General features: G+C 39.7%; 1 protein-coding gene across 1 annotated transcript in view; it reads left to right on the top strand.

The window, feature by feature from the left end:
- The first annotated feature begins 4,394 nt into the window (after positions 1 to 4,394).
- Positions 4,395 to 24,999, top strand: part of LOC120536752 (transmembrane protein 255B) — a 41,680-nt gene continuing 21,075 nt past the window's right edge. Inside the window, exons 1-9 of the mRNA XM_039765257.1 lie at positions 4,395 to 4,398; positions 7,580 to 7,725; positions 8,360 to 8,422; positions 11,971 to 12,060; positions 16,669 to 16,749; positions 17,700 to 17,785; positions 19,854 to 20,013; positions 21,182 to 21,307; positions 21,732 to 21,861. Coding sequence (XP_039621191.1) covers positions 4,395 to 4,398; positions 7,580 to 7,725; positions 8,360 to 8,422; positions 11,971 to 12,060; positions 16,669 to 16,749; positions 17,700 to 17,785; positions 19,854 to 20,013; positions 21,182 to 21,307; positions 21,732 to 21,861 — 886 coding nt within the window. The remainder of the gene's footprint in view (positions 4,399 to 7,579; positions 7,726 to 8,359; positions 8,423 to 11,970; positions 12,061 to 16,668; positions 16,750 to 17,699; positions 17,786 to 19,853; positions 20,014 to 21,181; positions 21,308 to 21,731; positions 21,862 to 24,999) is intronic.

The following is a 24,999-nucleotide window of genomic DNA, read 5'->3' as shown; positions in this document are numbered from 1 at the left end:
CTTTGCACAATACTTTCACCAGTTGCTTTTGAATTGTGCCTTTTCATCAAGAAATGAACAACATTTAGAACACAAATCATTTCTTCACTACAAACCTGATCTGGATTACGAAATTTTGGTTATAGATGGAAGAATGATTCATTTTTTATTCTGGTACATAAATCTCATATGTATGCTTAATTATTAAGTAATTAATAAGTAATAATACTTAATAATAAGTAATTAAATCCTGCTTTAAATTGCAAAATAGTAAATGCAATAAAGATACAATGAAGTAGCCACATATTTCAATTTATCAACAAGTGATAATGTCTGTTTGCCAAGCCTCACTACATTCTGAGGATTTTGATATCACTTAATGAAAAGGTCCTGTAAAAGACAGGTGTTATATGTTTTATAATGTTCAAGTGTATCGCTTTTTGCTTTTTTGGGGTCTTATGCTACTGTAGGTGTGTATACCAAATCATATGACTATTCCTGATTTTACTCATTAGAAAGTAGTTTGTTTGAAGATTCTTTAAACAAATGAGATCATAAGATAACAAAACATGGATTGAAACCCCTCCTATTTATGAAAAGTACCATTCCAAAAGCCAAGTGCCAGTCTAGTAGAGTGTATTATTAAAGTTATAATACCTAAATCAGCCTGTGATTTTTCCTCCTCTTTGGAGATTATCTGTCCATTTTCTCCATTTCAGAGTCTTGTGGGACCAAAATCTTTCCTTGCAGCAGTAGACGTAAGATGCTTAGAGAATATAATATGCCAGTTCATCACAGGCCTCACTGAAAAGAAACCCCACTTACTTATAGCACATCAGTTTAGAGCTGCCCATCAAGACAATATGAATTTCTTCCATGCTCTATTCTTATGTTGAGTTAATCAAGACCATCCACAAAATGGCGTTAGCTGTCTAAAGTCTTAATGTGATAAAAGAATGCCAAACAAAATAAAGGTATTTTTTAACAGTAATAATGCCAGTGTTGTTACATGGTGCAGAGAAATGTGCAATAAGGAATTTGAGGAAATTGAGGCTGCTGATGTGGACTTTGGGGGACTAATTGTGGGAAAAGCTGAGGAATAAGGAGTCATGTATGGAGTTTGCTTGTTCTCCCTGTGTCTGCGTGGGTTTCCTCCAGGTGTTCGGTTTCCTCCCACAGTCCAAAAACATGCAGGTTAGGTGCATTGGTGATTCTAAAAAAAAATTGTGCTTGGTGTGTGGGTGATTATGTGTGTGCGCCCTGCAGTGGGTTGGCGCCCTGCCCAGGGTTTTTTTCCTGCCTTGCACCTGATGTTGGCTGGGATTGGCTCCAGCAGACCCCTGTGACCCTGTAGTTAGGATATAGCGGGTTGGATAATGGATGGATGGATGGATGGATGGATGGACTGAGGTGAAATAGAAATGTGGCCAGGAGAAACAAGGAGGAGAGTTTGAAGAAGAATTGTGACACTGCAGTGTAATGGTTAGTACTGCCACTTCACAGCTCCTGATTCTTTGGGAAGGTCTGAGGGAGACACAGGCTGAGATGGAGAGACAGTGTGGCAAGGGGTATAAGGGAGAGGGGGAGGAAGGTGGAAGATATGGAGGTCAGGCAATGTCACAGGAGACTCATGAAGGCAGCTAACACCTAACAAAAGGATAGGGGCAGGGGAGAACAAGAAGACCAGCCTTACAGGAATGTCTTTGAATAAGGGAGGAAACGAGAAAAGCCTAAGAAAAACTGTACTTGGGCACAGTGATGGGGCTTTGATTTGGACCAAAGAATCAGGAGCTGTGAAGTGGGAGTACTAACCATTGGACTGCAGTGTCACTTCTGTCAGATATTCTTGTGAAAACAATCGAGACAATCATTCACTATACCCTCCGCTCAGTTGTTGTATGAAATATGTTATCTGTATAAATCTGAACGTATGCCAACCTTTCTGAATTTTTATGGGATGCTTTGGGTTTATTGCAACTGTTTTCTGGTAAATGTTAACATAATGAGTGGTTTTGGAATCAGTCATTTTTAAAATGTCAACAGATTTGTGCAATTCATAAAAATGCATTCATAATCATGTTTTTCATTGACAGCTTGATTTTTTTTTCTGGAAAGGTTGATTTTATGGCAGTCGTACAAAGACATCAAATTGCTGCTTCAGGGTAAACATGCATTGTGTGCAGTTCTATTCTTATGACTTAAGGGGAAGAATATGGCAGCTTTCTTAAACAGTAAGGATTTTTGTTGAAATTATTGTTTTATGTTTCTGCAGAAAATATTGTACTTAAATTTGATTTCACTGAGACTCAATATAGCAGAAGAAAATAAGAGAAAGAGAAGCTATGCATATCAAGCTCAATAGAGTTAGGTCTGCGGATTCCAGGATCTTTGCAATCCAGTAAAAGTTAAGTATTTATTTGTCAATAAAACTGGAAATTGGCTTGGCTTTAAAAATACAACAGCACCACACAGCTCCCCATAGTGTGCTGCATGGCACGGTGTAGAATAAAAAGAATATGAATACGGGATTATGATTTGGACACCCCACTTCTAGGTATCTAGGTTCCCTTTTTTGACTCTGTCCTTCTTATCATGGAGTTTACACATTGTTGCCATGCCCTCTCAGGGTACTTCAGCTTCCATGCACATCCCAGAGGTCTGCAGGCTTGGCAATTTGAAGAAGTGAATGCATGAGTGAGTCCTGTGGTGGGTGGTGGGCTAATGGGCTCAGGATAGATTTCTGGCTTTGGAATGAATGCTGCAGACATAGGCACAGGATTCTCCTGACCCTTTCATCCATCTATCTTCCTAACCCACTATATAGCCCAACTACAGCCAATCCCAGCCAACACAGGACGCAAGGCAGGAAACAAACCCCAAGGCAGGGAGCCAGCCCACTGCAGGGCACACACACAAGCACACACTAGGGACAATTTAGAATTGCCAATGCACCTAACCGGCATATCTTTGGACCGTGGGAGGAAACCGGAGTACCCGGAGGAAACCCACGCAGACACGGGGAGAACATGCAAATTTTATGCAGGGAGGACCCGGGAAGCAAACCCAGGTCTCCTTACTGCAAGGCAGCAGCGCTACCCACCGCGCCACCGTGCTGCCCCTCTCCTGACCCTGTGAGAGTAAAAGTGAATTGAGAGAAAAGGTGGATGAATTTGACTACAGAAGACCAATGATATTCATAAATAAGTTGATTTATTAACTATTCACACAAACGGATTCCTCTTTGTATAGTGTAATTAAATCTAAGAGAGCCCACGTCTCCACAAACTGCATGCTGCTTTAACGTCATCCTGTAATCTTAATCCTCTTTTTTAAAACTGCTTCTATTTCAGATCCTGTGAATGGAAGGAGAAGGAAAAAAGCAATCTGCCTTGTCAGCACTTTGCTTGTTTTGTCCCTGCTGATTACTGCTCTTGGAATTGTCACCACCACAGGAACAGAAAGTGTCAATGTGACGGGATATGGGTCTGGGATCATAGTAAGTATTTACTTTTACTGATTCTTTTGGTTAGTTAGTTGATGTCCACCAGATAAAACGACTGCAAAGTGAAATAGAGCATTTCTGGTCATAGAGGTGTAGCACACAGTCATCATTTCTTTTCATGTATTGCAGGAACCTGAAGGAAGAGTTAATTCATTTGAGCTTTTCACAGAAATTAGGAAAGTTGTTCTGGATTTGCCTTGAGAGTCATTAATTTCTTAAGTAACTAAATTTATTGTAAGGTGTTATATACGTAAATAAAATGTGTTATTCTTCTTATTATATTATTATTGTTGCTCCTGGTTAATAGTACGGATAGGGAGGCAGGCAATAGCTAACAACTGAAAGCATACTTTTCACTCTGTTATATTTTGAAATTTAACTTCCTATAACGAAAACAAATTAATATTTGACCTTACACTTACAGTCACCACACTAATGAAGAAATCTAGATCTTCCCCTTTAAACATATAAACACTCTGGACCACACATGGGGTACTGTGGGAGTTTAATCATTTTCGTTTACCTCACAGGAATCCCTTATGATAACAGCAAGATGGCAGTTGTTACATCAGAACTGTTATTTTAGTCTTAAGGCAATTTTTTTTTACTGAGGTTCTTTCATTTTCAGTTTGTGTTTGGATCATTCTTGGGAATTCTTGGACTTGTGCTTGAAGACAATGCAATCAACTGGTAAATTATTCATGATGCCTTTTATTCATTCAGTTTTCTAACACATCCATGTGTTATATTAATTTGTTTACTATAATACATAGTTACGGGGACTTTAGACTAGCCTGGTTGCATACAATAAAAAGTAGGGCCCATCCCTGGTTGGTGCACGAGTCCATCACAAACCTCCACTCATTCACACCCCATCAGTTTAGCGTCACCAACTGTGTTAACCTTCGTGTCAATGGGTACTGCACTTTCCTCCCACATCCCAGAGAAAACCATCACACATTTGTGGAGAATGGGCAATTTACTGACATAAAGCAACAAGGCCAGGATTGAAGCCTAGTTTCCAGAAGATGTGAGACACCAGCATTGACCATTGTGCTTCTTTGTTGCCCATCATTTTCACCTGATGAATTAAACTGCACAAGCTTCCACCATTACAAAATGTTATAATATATCAAAAATAGTTTATTCTGACTTCCTGTATCTTTGAACTGCATATTTGTGACTTAAAAATTGTTTATTCTTATTTAGCCTTCACTGTTCTCCTGTAATCTCAGTGGAATTGTTCAGACTATTAAAACTATATAGTTACATAAAAGCACTCAGTTGCATTTCATGTGAAATTTTCTCTATTTATTATACTTACTGTAAGTGTCAGTGAGTATTCAATAAATCAGTGTCAACACCGATATGGTGGGGATGGTGCGCTGCTGACCTCGACTCGACGCTAGGGTCGGTGGGAGGAGTATCAAGACCTCCTCAATCCCACTAACATGCCTTCCATGAGGAAGCAGAGGGGGACTCTGAGGTGGGCTCTCCCATCTCTGGGACTGAAGTCACCGAGGTGGTCAAAAACTCCTTGGTGGCAGGGCCCCGGGTGGATGAGATACCGAGTTCCTTAAGGCTCTGGATGTTGTAGGACTGTCTTGGTTGACACGCCTCTGCAACATCGCATGGACATCGGGACAGTGCCTCTGGATTGGCAGACGGGGTGGTGGTCCCCTCTTTAAAAGGGGACCGGAGGGTGTGTTCCAACTATAGAGGGATCACACTCCTCAGCCTCCCTGGAAAAGTCTATTCGGGGTTCTGGAGAGGAGGGTCCGCCGGATAGTCGAACCTCGGATTCAGGAGGAACAGTGTGGTTTTCGCCCTGGTCGCGAACAGTGGACCAGCTCTTCACCCTTAGCAGAGTCCTGAGGGTGCATGGGAGTTTGCCCGACCGGTCTACATGTGTTTTGTGGACTTGGAAAAGGCATTCGACCGTGTCCCTCGGGAATCCTGTGGGGTGCTCCGGGAGTATGGGGTACCGGACCCCTGATAAGAGCTGTTCGGTCTCTGTACAACCGTGTCAGAGCTTGGTCCGCATTGCCGCAGTAAGTCGAGCCCGCTTCCAGTGAGAGTTGGACTCCGCCAGGGCTGCCCTTTGTCACCATTCTGTTCATAACTTTATGGACAGAATTTCTAGGCGCAGCCAGGGTGTTGAAGGGGTCCGTTTGGTGGACTCAGGATTGGGTCACTGCTTTTGCAGATGATGTTGTCCTGTTTGCTTCATCAGGCCGTGATCTTCAGCTCTCTGGATCGGTTCGCAGCTGAGTGTGAAGCGGCTGGGATGAGAATCAGCACCTCCAAATCCGAGAGCATGGTCCTCAGCCGAAAAGGGTGGAGTGCCCTCTCAGGGTTGGGGAGAGATCCTGCCCCAAGTGGAGGAGTTCAAGTATCTCGGGTCTTGTTCACGAGTGAGGGAAGAATGGAGCGTGAGATCGACAGGCGGATCGGTGCGCATCCGCAGTGATGCGGCTCTGCATCGGTCTGTCGGTGAAAAGGAGCTGAGCCGTAAGGCAAAGCTCTCAATTTACCAGTCGATCTACGCCTACCCTCACCTATGGTCATGAGCTATGGGTAGTGACCAAAGAACGAGATCGCGAATACAAGCGCTGAAATGAGTTTCCTCCGCAGGGTGTCTGGGCTTTCCCTTAAAGATAGGGTGAGAAGCTCAGTCATCCGGGAGGGGCTCAGAGTAGAGCCGCTGCTCCTCCGCATCGAGAGGAGTCAGATGAGGTGGCTCGGCATCTGATCAGGATGCCTCCTGGACGCCTCCCTGGTGAGGTGTTCCGGCACGCCCAACCGGGAGGAGGCCCGGGAAGACCCAGGACACGCTGGAGGGACTATGTCTCCGGCTGGCCTGGGAACGCCTTTGGGATTCTCCCGGAAGAGCTGGAAGAAGTGGCCGGGAGAGGGAAGTCTGGGCCTCTCTGCTTGTTGCTGCCCCGCGACCCAACCTCGGATAAGCGGAAGAGGATGGATGGATGGATGGATGGATTATTGTTTTATGTTTCTGCAGAAAATATTGTACTTAAATTTGATTTCACTGAGACTCAATATAGCAGAAGAAAATAAGAGAAAGAGAAGCTATGCATATCAAGCTCAATAGAGTTAGGTCTGCGGATTCCAGGATCTTTGCAATCCAGTAAAAGTTAAGTATTTATTTGTCAATAAAACTGGAAATTGGCTTGGCTTTAAAAATACAACAGCACCACACAGCTCCCCATAGTGTGCTGCATGGCACGGTGTAGAATAAAAAGAATATGAATACGGGATTATGATTTGGACACCCCACTTCTAGGTATCTAGGTTCCCTTTTTTGACTCTGTCCTTCTTATCATGGAGTTTACACATTGTTGCCATGCCCTCTCAGGGTACTTCAGCTTCCATGCACATCCCAGAGGTCTGCAGGCTTGGCAATTTGAAGAAGTGAATGCATGAGTGAGTCCTGTGGTGGGTGGTGGGCTAATGGGCTCAGGATAGATTTCTGGCTTTGGAATGAATGCTGCAGACATAGGCACAGGATTCTCCTGACCCTTTCATCCATCTATCTTCCTAACCCACTATATAGCCCAACTACAGCCAATCCCAGCCAACACAGGACGCAAGGCAGGAAACAAACCCAGGGCAGGGCGCCAACCCACTGCAGGGCACACACACCAAGCACACACTAGGGACAATTTAGAATCGCCAATGCACCTAACCGGCATATCTTTGGACCGTGGGAGGAAACCGGAGTACCCGGAGGAAACCCACGCAGACACGGGGAGAACATGCAAATTTTATGCAGGGAGGACCCGGGAAGCAAACCCAGGTCTCCTTACTGCAAGGCAGCAGCGCTACCCACCGCGCCACCGTGCTGCCCCTCTCCTGACCCTGTGAGAGTAAAAGTGAATTGAGAGAAAAGGTGGATGAATTTGACTACAGAAGACCAATGATATTCATAAATAAGTTGATTTATTAACTATTCACACAAAACGGATTCCTCTTTGTATAGTGTAATTAAATCTAAGAGAGCCCACGTCTCCACAAACTGCATGCTGCTTTAACGTCATCCTGTAATCTTAATCCTCTTTTTTAAAACTGCTTCTATTTCAGATCCTGTGAATGGAAGGAGAAGGAAAAAAGCAATCTGCCTTGTCAGCACTTTGCTTGTTTTGTCCCTGCTGATTACTGCTCTTGGAATTGTCACCACCACAGGAACAGAAAGTGTCAATGTGACGGGATATGGGTCTGGGATCATAGTAAGTATTTACTTTTACTGATTCTTTTGGTTAGTTAGTTGATGTCCACCAGATAAAACGACTGCAAAGTGAAATAGAGCATTTCTGGTCATAGAGGTGTAGCACACAGTCATCATTTCTTTTCATGTATTGCAGGAACCTGAAGGAAGAGTTAATTCATTTGAGCTTTTCACAGAAATTAGGAAAGTTGTTCTGGATTTGCCTTGAGAGTCATTAATTTCTTAAGTAACTAAATTTATTGTAAGGTGTTATATACGTAAATAAAATGTGTTATTCTTCTTATTATATTATTATTGTTGCTCCTGGTTAATAGTACGGATAGGGAGGCAGGCAATAGCTAACAACTGAAAGCATACTTTTCACTCTGTTATATTTTGAAATTTAACTTCCTATAACGAAAACAAATTAATATTTGACCTTACACTTACAGTCACCACACTAATGAAGAAATCTAGATCTTCCCCTTTAAACATATAAACACTCTGGACCACACATGGGGTACTGTGGGAGTTTAATCATTTTCGTTTACCTCACAGGAATCCCTTATGATAACAGCAAGATGGCAGTTGTTACATCAGAACTGTTATTTTAGTCTTAAGGCAATTTTTTTTTACTGAGGTTCTTTCATTTTCAGTTTGTGTTTGGATCATTCTTGGGAATTCTTGGACTTGTGCTTGAAGACAATCGCAATCAACTGGTAAATTATTCATGATGCCTTTTTATTCATTCAGTTTTCTAACACATCCATGTGTTATATTAATTTGTTTACTATAATACATAGTTACGGGGACTTTAGACTAGCCTGGTTGCATACAATAAAAAGTAGGGCCCATCCCTGGTTGGTGCACGAGTCCATCACAAACCTCCACTCATTCACACCCCATCAGTTTAGCGTCACCAACTGTGTTAACCTTCGTGTCAATGGGTACTGCACTTTCCTCCCACATCCCAGAGAAAACCATCACACATTTGTGGAGAATGGGCAATTTACTGACATAAAGCAACAAGGCCAGGATTGAAGCCTAGTTTCCAGAAGATGTGAGACACCAGCATTGACCATTGTGCTTCTTTGTTGCCCATCATTTTCACCTGATGAATTAAACTGCACAAGCTTCCACCATTACAAAATGTTATAATATATCAAAAATAGTTTATTCTGACTTCCTGTATCTTTGAACTGCATATTTGTGACTTAAAAATTGTTTATTCTTATTTAGCCTTCACTGTTCTCCTGTAATCTCAGTGGAATTGTTCAGACTATTAAAACTATATAGTTACATAAAAGCACTCAGTTGCATTTCATGTGAAATTTTCTCTATTTATTATACTTACTGTAAGTGTCAGTGAGTATTCAATAAATCAGTTGTACGTCAGCAATTGGGAATGATAAATATTGTTGCCCGAATGCTTTATGTTTGTACTATACAGTATTTACTTTTCTGTGTTATTGGTAAGAACTTTGCCAAATCAATTTCAAATCACCAGTTTCAGTGACTACACACAGAGTTCAAAACTTTCAATAAGCAATAATATCAATTAAATATGTAATGTTAAAAACATTCTAAACTGTCTTTTTCTTAATCTGCTTCTCCATTCCAGTGAGCTGGAGTCTGTTCCTGAATTATCAAAAGTTGGAGTCAACCCAAGATGGGACCATAGTCCTTTACATAACAAACTCACACTAGACCAAATTAAAGTCCTTATCAATGATAGTGTCCGTGAACTTTAGAGTATATACAAAAAGATCCTTTTAGTAGCAAAAAAAGCAAAATATACAAGGGAGGAATCAATGCACTGAGCAATCAGAGCACAAATGGACACCTAAAACCATACCATCTCCCAGCTCTAATCACTTACCTATATATGTAAGCCCCTTTTAACCCACAGGGGTGGCTTTTTCACTTGCCCAACACTATGCCATAGTAAACCACTCCTAAAATCTCCATGCTGTTGGTCAGCGTTCCCTCCCACTCACTTAACCCTGGCCTCTTTTCCTCTGCCAGCCACACATATATCCCAGATTTACCTCTAAAGGTGAATAAACAAGTCATTCCCAGGTCTGCACATTACCCTAGAAAGTACAGGGCCATTTTCCTAGAGTTGTACTCCTAAAGCTCAGTTCTCAGCTAAAGGGTCTGGACACCCACGTAGTCCCCAGGTGGTCAGTCCTACATAATATGCAGCCAAGTTCCAAATATACTCTATTAAACCATGTGGCTTCCACTTTTTGACTCATTCAAATCGTGGGTTAGTCCCCATCACACACAAATTACTTTTCCAATGATTTTCCATCACAGACTTCATTTACATCAAAAAAGGGGCAAGATCACAATAACTTGGAAACAACATCATTTAAATAGCACTTTTTCATACAAACAATGTAGCTCAAAGTGCTTTACAAGATGTCAAAGAGAAAGTTACAAGAATAGAAGAACAAATACGATTAGGCAATAATAATAAAGAATAATTAAGAAAGATAAAAACACATTTGTACAATCTTAAAAAACAGATAAATATCAAGTAGAAGAGTAGTGTCCTAAAATACAATGTCATGATGCAAGTCTCTAAAGAGGAGTCTGGGGATAAGAAGCTATGCAAAATGTGAAATGTGTTATTGGTCAGACGTGAGCTCTAAAACTGTGTCCATGTAGCAACCAAAACTGGGAATGAAAGCCCAGGATGGGGTTTAAAGCTGTCAGTTGGGATTACAGGTGGGAAAAGGAAAGACCAGGGTTGTGAGAGAAAGACATGAGTGGTAGGAAGAAAGAATGCAATTGGCAGTACTGTGGAGTTGTTTGAGTCAGGGCGTCACGGCTTTAACTTTTGCTGACACAATTTGTTTATCCTACTCATGTATTTGTTGTGTTGTAATGCAAAAGCTGGGAGCTACAGACAAGATACAGCTGAACAAACATAGCTGGATTTTGGAGGAGAATAAAATTTTGCAATCAAAGGGAAAAATAACACTAGTTATGGTATATTATATAAAGAGGGAGAAAAAAAATTGTGTGCAATAACAGCCTGTTCACATGGTTTTCTTAAGCAGTCGAAAGCAGAGCCAACGTTGTCCAATTTGGAAGCTGCTACAAAGTTAAAGCACATTTTTAGATTCAAGAATTTATGGTTTAGAAAAGCAACCCATTACATATTAATCAATCATTAAATGATTTTAATGTTATAAAGCCATTTCCTTTAGTGATCACCACACAACTTAAAACACAGATATAGCAATTGTTTTCCTATATTTTCCTATATTTGTTCAGTTGTGACATGTTCAGTGACTTGCTGAGGGTCAGACAGTTAGCTAAAGGCAAGGACTGAACCAGTGTCCTTGGTGTACAAAGACCTGTGGCTTAGCCAGTTACCCCCTTTCCCTTTATGGGATATAGAAAGCTAATGTAATGTGACCAAGAAAGGATCTACACTTGCAGAACCTGTGAGGCTTTAATACGAATATCTGACTTATTATCTCCCTGAACAACTTGAGCAATTCTCAGTGCAGAGTTTATTGACATTTCTACTGCTGAAGAGGCACATTTGAAATAAATCTGCTGTTTGAAATTCCATATGTAACATTAGGTTCACATCATTTGAATTAATGAAATGTGTTGCAGTGTAAATATTCATTGTCAATGCAGAATAAAGCACTGTTCATTTTCTAACTTGCGCTGTTAGGTACAAGGCAGGAATGAAGCCCATCACAGGGCAGACTCAACCATGTAGGCCAATTCAGCAATGCCAGTTTGCCTAAACACTATATCTTCTGGGATGTGGGAGGAAAACTAGAGCATCTTGAAGAAAACCCACACAGATATGGTTTATAACTTGCAAATGTCACACGGGCAGTGCTTGGGCTTGAGACTTGGAGGCTTCAAGGGAAATTAGTACTGCTATAATTACATCTCCAGAGCCAGGTTCATGCATCATTGTTTTGATTAATAATACAACTTAAATCCATCCATCCTGTTTGGATGATTGCAGAGCCTTCTTGAATGTCAAATGAAGGAATTTTATTGTATGATTGCTGAATCAAAAAAAAAAATGGTGACTCCCATAGAAGAAGGTACAAAAGTTAAGCTAAACGTCCTTATATGACAACCATCTCAAGAGAATTCCTGTGAGAAACAGTATTGTGTATTTTAAATACACTGCTTTTATAACCACAAGAGAAAATGAAATAGACATTTGTTATTTTCTACTACTGTGTTTTTCATTCACTGATTTGGTTCTTCTTTTCTGTATCAGCTATTGGCATCAATCATCTTCTTAAGCTTCGGAATAATTGCCACATTCTTCTGCCTCATCGTGGATGGAGTGTTTATTGCGATGAACATTGTAAGTTGCATGGCTTTGTTTTATATATGTGCAAGCTTTGGCTTTTCTGTAAGTCCCAGCATACACTAAATACAATATGTGAATCAATAAACACAACTGCATCTTTCACACTGAAAGTCACTAAATACATTTACCAGAATATAAAGTTATTGGAGGAATCAGTAAATGGATAGATCTTTATAAGTCTGTGAAAATTCGCTGCTTAATCTATACATTTAAATGAATAAAGATATGTTAATTTTTAGTTTCTGGGATGAACAGTAAAAAAAAGATAATCAAACCTGATACACAATATGTTTATTGTATGCAGACAATGTTTCAAATATAACAGTTGGAGAAAGGCTAAAGCTACAGCTGGATACAATGCCAGTGCATCGCTGAGTAAAATTACCCCACACCCCTCAACCTTGATTTACTTATACTGAACCAATTTATATACTCCTATTACATTACAATGCACACCTTTTGCATATGAGACAAAATCAGTACTGCCAGTATTTTAACATATGCATTCACCATCCTTATTCAACTCAATTCAATTCTTGGACATATTTACTATACTGACAGCACTGCACAACACCACACTCACCCAGAATGACTCATACAAGGCTAAATTTAAACCATACTAATACAAGGAAACATGCAAACAGCGCTGGGATTTAAACCTAATCTCCTGGAGCTGTGTGGCAGCAGTGTAATGATGGTACCCCTGTGCCAGCTATAAAAAATACACGTCCTGTATATGTAGAAGTATTTAGCTGATGGTTATTAAATTTCCTGGATCCAGGAGCATGCACAGTTGTTCTTGAAATTAAAGTGCACTTAGGCTGCAATATGCAGAGGAGGTGTAGTACACAACATCAGCAATGATGAATGGATTTTGCAAAAAAGATGGGCATGGCTGTGGTGAATATGTATTTTAAAAAGAGGGAGGAAGATAGGGTGAAATGCAAGAGTGGAGGAATGGAGGTGGAGATATGCTCCAGAAAGGAGAGGACTGAAGGCAGAATACGTGTGTGAATGAGAGGAGGGTCAGTGGAATGGTGAGGATGCAGGGAGTACAGTTGGTGAAGGTGGATGAGTTTAAATACTTGGGATCAACAGTACAGAGTAACAGAGATTGTGGAAGAAAGGTGAAAAAGAGGGTGGAGAAAGGGTGGAATGGGTGGAGAAGAGTGTCAGGAGTAATTTGTAACAGATGGTTATCAGCAAAAGTGAAAGGGAAGATCTACAGGGTGGTAGTGAGACCAGCTATGTTATATGGGTTAGAGATGGTGGCACTGACCAGAAAGCAGGAGACAGAGCTGGAGGTACTAAGATTTGCATTGGGTGTGACGAGGATGGATAGGATTAGAAATGAGTACATTAGAGGGTCAGCTCAAGTTGGACGGTTGGGAGACAAAGTCAGAGAGGCGAGATTGTATTGGTTTGGACATGTGCAGAGGAGAACTGCTGAGTATATTGGGAGAAGGATGCTAAGGATAGAGCTGCCAGGGAAGAGGAAAAGAGTAAGGCCTAAGAGAAGGTTTATGGATGTGGTGAGAGAGGACATGCAGGTGATGGGTGTAACAGAACAAGATACAGAGGACAGAAAGATATGGAAGAAGGTGATCTGCTGTAGCAACCCCTTATGAGAGCAGCTGAAAGAAGAAGAAGACTGCATGTACAGAATGTAGATGAGTGTTTATTTGTTGTAGATTTTGACGGGGTATTTTTGCACTGCCTCAAAGCTCCATGGGCCTTATGTGTAAATGATACACTCTCCCGTTTCAATGCTCACACTGTGATGTTTAAAAACTAAACTTGGTGTAATACCACACACATTTTCACGCAGACTCATACCATGCATACACGTGTTTCTGCTCGGTTTTGCAAACTGGCGGCACCCAGCATCAAAGCACTGCAACTGTTTCTGTGTGGTTTCCCTTTTGTTTTTTGATTTGCATCCATGACTAGATTTTTTCAAACACACCAAAATTAACTGCATATCATTTACAAATTTAAGGCACTTGATTGTAGTCAATCTGTAAAAATATAATGGTGCAAGGAATGGCCAAATTATTCCAACTATCATGGCTGCTGTGGCATTGTTAGAAGACATTGTAAATAGAAGAATTAGAAGAGAGTGCATATTTAGAGATCATATTGATCCCTTATCCCAGGTGATTGGCTTCTAAGTAAATTTTGATTTCCAAGAGCTCTCCTCTTGGAGCTGTGTGCTGAACTAGGACCGGCTTTACAAAGGCAAAGGAATTGTGCTTCACCTGCACCTTTGCAAGTTGTGTCAACTCTTGGATTTTTAGCCACAGGAGCTTTTCAATGTGAACTGGCTGACTGCTCCAGGTATTTCACAGTCATCACTGAGTTGCACCACGCCATGTGTGTGAGATGGTATTATCTGCTTGTCATTCAGATATATAAGATTTCATTACACTGTGGTTGAACAGGCAGGCATCAAAGCACAATTTGCAGCAATGTCTGGTTTTCCAGATGCAATCAGAGCGGTTGACAGCACACAGATTTCTATAAAGGTGCCTTCAGAAAATGAATTTGATTATATCAATAGAAAGCATTTCCACTCTTTTAATGTGCAAATTATCTGTGATGCGTCTCGTTAATGTCGTGGTGAGATGGCCTGACTCAACTCATGATTCATTCATTCTGAGAAATAGTAGTGTTGGGAACAAACTTGAAAATGGTGTTGTGTGTGATGGCTGGTATTTCATCCAGATACTCCAGGTTTCTATCTGCGCTTTTAGGTGTTCTGATTAAGCTGCCACCCTAAACATACCCTATTTATAACTGCACATTAGTCACCCCTGCAATAGACTGGCTGCTCAGCTGAGGTTGGTCCTTCCCTGCACCTGATGCTGTTGGGTGGACGCAGCTCTGTACAATTCTAAAACTGAACTAAGTGTATTCAGTAAAATGTATAGAGGATGTATTTTTTCCATTTTGGATGAACATCTCTTTAAAACTTAGGATTCCTAACAGAATATACTATATGTACTGTACATCCATTACATCACCTAATTTCACTGGTAGCTCAGTTCCCAGAGAAAGCACGTTGTAGTTTTTAAATATATGAAATATCAGAAACAGAAATATAAAAAGCAGTAACAGTCACACAGAATCATTACGCTGACAGTTATGCATTCATCCATTGTCAGATTTTCTTAAATCATTTAAAAGCTGTGGGTTCCTGCTTTGCATCTAATGCTACCACTACCCATACTCCACTGATATCAAAACAGTGAAAAGGTTCCTGATCACATAAACATTTAAGTTCAACTCACCACTATACTAATACAGTATATACAGTAACATATCTATACCTGATCAAACCCATAAATTGTGGGTTACTGAGCCTATTCTGACAGCACTGGGCATAATGCAGGAACCACCCTCAGATGGCACTTCAATCCACAGCATACTTATGCACAAGCCTACACTCACTTCTATAATATAATATAATATAATATAATATAATATAATATAATATAATATAATACATAAACATCTATGCGTGGAAGTGTGTGTGTCTGTCTGTCCGGCCCGGAAGTGAGAGGTGGTGTCGGGCTATGGGATCCTACTCCGAGGATAATCAAGAGAGGCCAGCATGTCGGCAAAGCGAAACCTCAGAAGAGAGAGATGCCCAGAGTAATTCCTTTCAATTATCTGCCATCTCTACATTTCAGTTTTTTTTCTGACAATGTCAATAGTTTCTAGGACCCCAGGCTTACACAGCTAGTATAATATAATATAATATAATATAATATAATATAATATAATATAATATAATATAATATAATATAATACCGTGACCAAAGCTAGCTCCACACAGTGCTTCTTGTATATGCCCCACATGAGTTATCCTGAATCAGGTGAGCAGGTTAAATATCAAATAGATGTATAAAGTAGTATAATATTATGTCTCTCTTTTTTTTAAACAAAAAAAAAAAAACAATGAATTATGTGTACAGTGGCAGATCTGTTAAATGCGGACCCCTAGTCGATGTGAACAACATTCATTCAAAATGTTTCTAGAGTATTTTACTATTGAAGCTCAGGTCTATCACATGTACAGAGTACAGTGAAATTCTTACTTGCATGTTTGACCAGCATGTAACATGCCACCTGTTATAAAAATTGTGAAGTGTTATTTACATTTCAATAGTGTTACTATTCCAATAACTGAAGATACTTAAACAAATTACCCTGTGTATTGGAAGGCACAATAAATAGCATTATTGCTTCTTAGTGCTGTGGTTCTTCCAGCGATTTTGTGGATTTCTTCTGTGACCTCCAGTTTCTTTTCAGAGCTGAAAGACATCTATCTTTACAGTAAGCTGTGAATGTGCTAGTAATAGTCCAGTGCATAAAAAAGACAAAGTGGTTTCTTCCTAACCCCACCATCATGTGAACATTAAAAAGATGGGGTGAGGACTATGAAGACCGCTCCCAAAGAAAGGAGGATAAAAGCATCTGCTGAATGTTGAAATCAAAGCCAAATCAACTGTCCTTCTAACATTTTGATGTAAATAAACATAAATTAGTATTTTAATAACTCAGCGCATTAAAATAACATTTTTCTTTTTGGGTTACCAGGACCTGAGACCTCTTCATGCAGGACGATGCCAATACTATGGCAGTGGGCATAGCTACCTGTATGAAAATCTCTTTGCTTCGGTGAGTTATTTACTTCTGCAACACAATTTTTGTGTCCTGCGTGTAGGACTGAAGTAAATTACCAGCCAGGATTTTACTCCTTCCAGTATCAGTGAGCATGTCAATGAAAAAGCAAAGCAGTACACAAAGTTACATTAAACTCTGTGGGTTAACATCTTATTTTGTTTATCTAATTTTGTAGGAAACAGGCATGCTCTAAAAGTGCCTGAATGTGAAATGAAAGTCTGGAGGCCAAAGTTGTACAAATATAGATAATTTATTAAATAAACAAATGCCAAGGACAGGTAAATTCAGAAACACCAAAGTAGCAACTGAGCAGACTACAAAAATAACAAAACCTGATGCACCGCTGCCTTTTTAAGTGTCCCAATCTCATCTCCTGTGTCACTCGCTAACTTCACATCCACTCGTCAGTTAAACTCTTTGTACTATGAGCTCAAGAAACTTTACCTAGGCTAGGTGTCACTTCAAGTCAACCCCAGACTTGCTCTCAGTGAGGGGGGCTTCCTTGGTTCTGCAACAGGTACACCAAAGTTAGAGCTTCCTCCAGAGGTCCAAGGTTTTCCCACAAGTCTTCAGCATTCAGTTTCCCTTAAACAGCCAGGTTTCCACAGAAGTTCCTTCTCTGCCTGTCTTAACAGAGATACAGTTCATCTTCATGCATTCCCTCTTTGAACTGTGTACTGCTTGTCAGCCAGAAGAATATGTCTCTCTGCGTCTTCCCTGGTCCTCCTGACTTACCTAAATGAGGGTCCGACAGCCCTAGCAGCTGTTGGGTTGTCTGCCTCTGCCACATGGGGCAAAATGGGCATAGGTATGTCTCTCTCTTTTTATACTGGAACCGCTGTCTCATGACTTCCAAGGCCGAAAAACACACGTGTAGGTAATACAGAATGCCAGAGCTGCTATATGCTCATGTGACTAAAGCCATTCTCTGCTTATTTTTACAGGTGACTTGTCAAGGCCTCACTGAGTCCTGCAACCTTCAAGTTCGCAGCGGTACCTGTTACTGTTGTGACCTGTATGAATGTGCAAAGTAAGTGAACTTTAGACCTTTTGAAACAGCTGAGTGTGCAAAACACTTCATAGTAACTGAGGATCTCTTTAGTGCTCTGATGTTGGGGGAAATTTTGCTGTAGTACAGAGTACCATACAGTTTGCTAGATACAATGCTATCATTTAGGATATGAATATTTTAAATATGCCAATTACATCTTGCACAGATAGGCAATCTGTAAATGAAAACCACGCTACTTTGTACTTCTAAACAGAATCCCCAGAATGGCCGCTTGTATGACACAAGCTCACTTGTGTGCACAAGAGCAGAAGCCACAAAATCACATGCCATAGCGATGTTGATGTTCACTTCAGCAGCAGCAAAATGTTTGAAATTTCTTGGTTTGGGACATTTGTATTGTCCTTTTTTAATTTTTAAAAACAAGCCCAAAATGTAGGAACAGACAACTTTATTTTCTTTTCTTTGTTTCAAACTGAAGTTAAGGTAAATGCAAGCATCACTAATGTCATGTCACCTTGCCAAAGTCCAGCACTGCAGCTCTAGTTACTTAAGAGCAGAGCTGGTCATTTTAATAGGAAAGAAACACCATAACAATGACATTCTTCTAAATTTATAATTGAGCAAACCTAGTACTAGGCACTGAGTGACTTGTAACACCTTAACATTTTAAGATGTATTGTTATGGATCCTCAATACAAAGACTTTGAGGCTATTTGGCCATTTCTGATCCCCAAATTTCAAACCTTGCATGATCTTTTTAGACCTGGACTCCTGCACGTACAGATTCAAAAGAAAAACTGCAAACTGGAACATATTAATACATCTCAGCTTCACCATATCAACCCATGTTTCATAAAGAAATACATTCCACATGTCACTTTTTCTGTTTTTTCTTTTTCCTAAAACACAATTCACAAATTAAATATTTCATTTAAGAACAAAGCTGAATGAAGACAGTGAGCACTGCTGCCTCGCAGCTAAAGCAGCTCATATTTTATTGCCAGGTCTTCCACTATCTGGGCACAGTTTGCACTGTCATGGTGATGTCCCTTCTGTAACTGATGCTATCCATCCATTGCCTAAACCCAGTTATCCAGAGCAAGGTCTTAGGGAGATGCAGCCTATTCCAGCAAGCATCAGGAGGAAGGCAGCAACAATCTCTGGACACACACATAGACACACCAGGGGGTACTTAGCCTCAGCAATTCACCTAACCTTTCTGTCTTTGGATTATCGGAGGAAGCCCACATGATTACAAGCAGAACATGTAAATTCCAGACAGGGAGTACCTGGGACATGAACCCTGGTATTATTGGTGTGAGGCAGCAGTACCAGAGTGCGCCCCTATTAGATACTATATAAAATAAAAATAGGAAATAAGATTTAGTTTTATGAGTAATTAAATATTGTCTATAATGTTTGTTTGATGCCAAGGATTTGGTTACACATTATATAAATAAATCAGTTTTGGCCTATCAGATATTATTTTTGTCACAAGCTCATTCTGTGGTCAGTGAGTATAACCTTATTTTTTTAAGTGTTTCTCAGTTTGAGCTATAAATTACAGATTACATCAGAGCTCTTCAAATATATGATACAAAAACAATAGGGAATGCATGATGAAAATTGTGTATTAAAACAATGATTTTTTTAACTACAAAAACAGTTCAGAAAGCTCAGAAAATGTAATCTAGAAATCTGCTGTGTAAATGTGAATTTGTTTAGGATCAGGTTGATAGACATATATAGATATATAGATACTGAAAGACACTATATAACAGATATAAAAGGCACTATACTGTATAATAGATAGATAGATAAAGGCAATATATAACAGATAGATAGATAGATAAAGGCAATATATAACAGATAGATAGATAAAGAAAGGCACTATATAACAGTAGTTCCACTTTTACATTACATTGCTACACATGAGAATGGGACAGATAACACCTTACTGCAGCGTCATTTGCCTTTTCAACAGTATGGATAAACTCTTACAAACAGCAGTGTCACAGAAGTTCAGTAGCACTTAAGCAGCTGACGGAGGTGCTAAAGGAATATTTGGTGTTATTCTTTTCCACAGTGGCGGGTACCTGAATAATCATTATGAATATGTGGGTGTGAAGAGTTGCCAGGATGTTCTCTCTCTTTATATGAAAATCTGGCTGTTAATCATACTAAATTTCCTTGCGTTCTTCCTTGGCATTCTGACTACGGCAGTGCTTGGCAGCATGAGGAATATGGTAAGGAAATTTATCTCCTAAGCTGTTTTTTCCACTCACTCACACAGTAACTGACCATACAGTATATTTATTCTGTTCATTCTTGTGTTTGCAACATGCAGAGTTAGACAGGCCAGGCCATCCTATCCCCAGCAAGAGTGTCCCTGTTAAATGGTGGGCTGTAAACTGGTCCGGTGAGATGCTGTGAGTGAGTGTACCCTGCAGTGGACTGCTGCCTTACATTAGATGCCTTCAGAATAGGCTTTGGTCCTCTGCAGCTCTTCACGTAAATAAGTGGAGTCAGAAAACAGATTAAATGTTTGGCTGACTACAAATAATGCTACATGTAATACGAAGATAAAAGGCTAGATATGGTAATCAATAGGTGAGTCTCCAAGAGAGCACCTAGCCTGGGAAGACTTCTAATAATATACAGTAATAAATCAACTGCCATATGCTAAACATATACTTTGGCTTCCCGACAAGGCAAGTGAAATTGATCCTGCTACATTATTTCATGAAAGTGCACTGGCAGTATCAGACAAAATCTGAAATGAACACACAATCTTAAGAAAAGCCTGTAGCGTTACAGAGCACAATTCAGTAAGCACATCATCACGGAATTTTCATTTGTTGTGCAGAAGCGTTCAAGATTTTGAGTGCAGTCCATAGGTCTTGCCAGGTTACTAGAAGTATTGCAAGATGGACTCCCTGAGACTTGTCACTTAACCTGCCTGTGTTCCAAATGTAACAAAATGTGTAAATATACTCATGGCCTTGTGGCCTTGGATAAAGTCATCAGCCAGACTTATAATAATCGTGAGAAAGAGTACATGTGGAATACAACTGGAGGTCATTCTCAATTGTCCCTACTAATTTGTCTTTGAGAGCTATTTCTCAGTTATCTTAATTGATATAATTATTAGTAAGTGAACTGCTCCTAATGAAACTTCCAGTATATTGCAGAAGAAAAACATTTTCAATTAATGAAAATGGTATGCATTTAAAATCCAAATGTATAAAAGGAAGGCAACAGGCCAGGGAGGAGATGCACACCAGTTTCAAGAAATCTTTAGATGCTTGCTTCAGGCTGTGAGCTGTGCTGACCCCTTCTAAGCAGATGACACTCCCATTCCTCCAGACAATACATTTAAATGGTTAGGATTTCATGTTTTGCTTTTGTCCTCAGAGAGAACATGTCTCATGCTCTGATCTAACTACAAAGCTGATGGACCCCCCACCATCCCGGCAAAGCCCTGATGACCAGAATCACACTCCAGCACTTTGCCCAAGTGCCCCATTTTTACAAGAAGCTGTAAGTGGAGGATTTACAATAAACTGTTCTGACTTTTATCTACTACAGCCAATGTATAATCCATATGAAGATAATTTTGTCTCATTTTATCATTTTTGTTTTCTAATATGATTACAGTAATGAAACATTATTGGAGATAATAGATTTTTTTTTTACACAAACTCTCTGAAACTCAGTGACTTTCTCCTGATTTAGTCAGAGACTAGACAAGTGGTCAACCCCAAATTGACAGAATACTCTTGTCTCAGTTGCCCACATAGTGCTACGTCAAGTGCCGTCCCATATACGCTTCACCCGCATTAACATATTTGAAGTAATTATGGATTTGACAAAAATTCTCTTTCCAGTCTTGAAACATTAACAGGCTTATTACTTGTTCAGATAGTCTCCTTTACAATGCCATTGTTTGTATTCTTATTTCCAGAACCCAATGCACCACTTTGCTGCAGCGGTTACTAAGGATCAGACTCCCGGAAGCATAAAAGGCAGCACGAAGGCTGAATTGAGCTCGCCGCCTTTTGCTCCACTTTGTCATTTAATGCTTGGTACAGGAAGTGGGTATCTAGCATGATCTGTTTTGCAAGCAGTGTTTGCAACTACGATTTACCTTCTTTTGTCATTCACATGTTACAACAAAGTAAGAATCATAAAAAGAATTATACTGCTGACAGACTGCTTTACTATATCAATGTGTGGGAAATAAAAGCTGAGAACCTCGTCAAGATCTGGACCAGAGAGTAAACCCCCAAAAAAATCTATGAAATAATTGTTGGAATGCAGGAAGTAAAGAATGTTATAACAGAAATGTTATATTAAGGGCCTGTTCATCTCTAAGATGGCTCATCAAGGGTATTAGGGAAGAGGTCCTGTATCAGTTTGTGTTTTTTCCATATGACCGATGTATATTTATTCCATCTAGACTTAAAATTCAGGTGCTAAAAATCCATAGTTACTATAGGACAGCTCATACCTATAAATGCTTAGCTATGTCTGGTAGTGCAGCTCTGTTGCTCACCTGAAAAGGTTCATGGGTAAATAGAAATCTGGTAAGCTATATTAATCCCAGAGGGGAAATTGTCTTATCGCATGACCTTCGGAGGTCAGAGTGCAGGGTCAGCCATTGGGCAGCACCCCGGGGCCTTGCTCAAGGGTTCAATGGAGTAGAATCAGGTACCAGCACAAATCATTAGCCTGACAGCCACCACTCTGCCTTATAATGGCTCTGTTTGAAAGCCAAACACCTTCTGCCTTACTGTATCAAAGCTGGTGATAACATGATGCAAATGATGCCACACGTACAAGCAGAAAAGAGTTAGATATTAGAATGCCAGCCATAATGATGGAAGTGGCAGTCCCCCCTTCGACTCTGAACAAGATCAAATGCAGCTATCGCTAGGGCTGTGTGTACACCACTTGTTTTTGGCCATGTCCACAAAGTTTTTTTTTTGCCCTTGATTTTGCTTCCTGGCACTGTCAATATACAACAGCCACCTAAGGCAAGGGTGCCGTTTCAGTCTTTCATTTTGCACAATAATGAATGCAGATATGCTAGTGCAGCCTGACATGAATTACTTTTGACAGATTCAGGGTACTCACTCACTTCCCTTTAAGATCTACACCTGCAAGTCAGTAGTTCAGTTAAGTAAGACATTTGTGCCCAACCCTCGTAAAGGACAAGCAAGATTATAGGAGTGGAATAGGTGACAGTGGGGCCTGGTGCAAACTACTTCACTTTCCTCAATCCATTTTTAAAACCTGCATTATAAGGTTGCAAGTTACCAGTGCTTCATTTTCATACAGCTTTATTTACTTCATAGTGTCTCCAGGGTGGTACAGTATTTGGAGATGCTGCCTCAGATCCCCAGGGACCTAATTTTGAGTCCCTGTCAAATTATCATTTGTGAGGATTTTGCATTTTCTCCATATGTCTGCATGGGTTTTCTGCCCACATCCTAAAGATGTGCAGTTAGGTCAGCTGGCAGTGTGCATCCTATGATGGACTGGCATCCTCTCCAGTAAAGAGGAATGGAAAAAGCAGCTTCAGAAACAGGATGCGCATTGTCATTGTCCTGTCTGTGTCATCCTTATTGAAGCTTGCTCTGAGATTTGTATAAATAGATTGCAAGATTCTTAAACAAGGTATTGAAATATGTGAGCTGTTCTGCAACAGTGACTCTCAATTTTCCCTAGCTATATATAATCTGTGTAGGTATGAAACTGGTACTGTTATTGCTCAAACAGCTGCTTTTTGGTTCAACCATAGTTAAGATGTTTAACCTATGTAAACTCGGGTATCGTATAGCTCGACGTTTGAAAGTACAAGGTAGCCTCTTTTGACTGTAATATTCATTCCACTAGGTGGCATTAAGAATGCTGTCATGACAGGGACTGAGCTACAGTGACATTCATGTATCCACTTATGTTTTTATGGTTTATAAACTAATCAGTCTTTTCGGGTATTAGGCCCTTTCAAATCAGCTTTACACTTTGGTAATTACTGAATTTCCTGTATTTGGCTTGCTGCTTTCAAACAGTCAAAGACCGTTTCATTTAGGAATGAAAAGCAATATTTTAAAATATGTCAACTACTTTTTTTGGAGCTTTCATGAATCATCAATGGTGTTCTTATATGACATATTCATAGTGAAGAACTGTTTTTTATACTTTGAGAGTATTCAAAAAACAAAATCTGACACAAAACACAACAGAATGTTGTGATTGATCTCCAGAAATGTTCATGACATGCACTTACAGTAGTTCACTTGAGTCTGTTATAATGACCTGTTATTAAAGTGGGTAGAATCAAAAAGAACAGCAAAGTTCAGAAAACAATGTATATTTCTGTCAGCTACCATTTAATCTAATAATAAAAACCACATGTAAAGCAAATCAATTAATTACATTTCCTCATTTTCTGTTTTAATGATTTAGCTGCCTAAAAATCAGTTCAATTAGAAGATGTAAACTCAAAGTAGTGCAGTTTTAGCACACACAGTACATTAATTTTATATTAAGGCCTGCAACATATTGTTGTTTTATTACTATAAAAAAACAAGCAGTAAACGAAAGTACTTTTGCAGATTTATAGTGTTCAATGTGTATATATCAGTGTACTGGATGCACCATAGCAAGACACGCTACAAAAACCACAACTAATCAACACCTAACTCAAAATTTGAAAGGTGAAAATGAAAGAGTCATATCTTCACTCTGCTAAACATGGCAAACCAACTGAGTTCACACACAGCTTTATAGCAAAAGTAAATGGGACTCCTGCCAAGAGAGGCAACACTTCTACACGTACCCTTAGCATTTAATGCTTTTACAATAATATTCTACTCTTTCGGGATGCTCCTGAATATGCTAAAGTGGCAGAAAAAGGGATTTATGATTTTGGCATCCCTAAACCATTAATACTGTATCTATTTCAGATGAACTGCATGTTTTCTTAGAAAAAAACCACATATTTCCCCCTTTAAATTGAACAAGTTATTTCAGAACTGTAGACTTAAAAATAATCTCTTTGGAGTCAAATAAGTTAGGAAAGCTGAACTAAGCAAGTTTTGAGAATAGGTGGATATATTAATGTACAGTATATGCACAGCTTTATCAACCCTCTTTCAAAATGTTTGACCTTTTTGATAAAACAAACAATAGAATTCACAAACTTCATAGATCTTAATACAAAATCA

Source organism: Polypterus senegalus, chromosome 1, assembly GCF_016835505.1.
Source record: "Polypterus senegalus isolate Bchr_013 chromosome 1, ASM1683550v1, whole genome shotgun sequence".
Lineage (NCBI taxonomy): Eukaryota > Metazoa > Chordata > Cladistia > Polypteriformes > Polypteridae > Polypterus > Polypterus senegalus.
The sequence above is the reverse complement of the archived record's forward strand: the minus strand, read 5'-3'. Positions and strand labels throughout refer to the sequence as shown.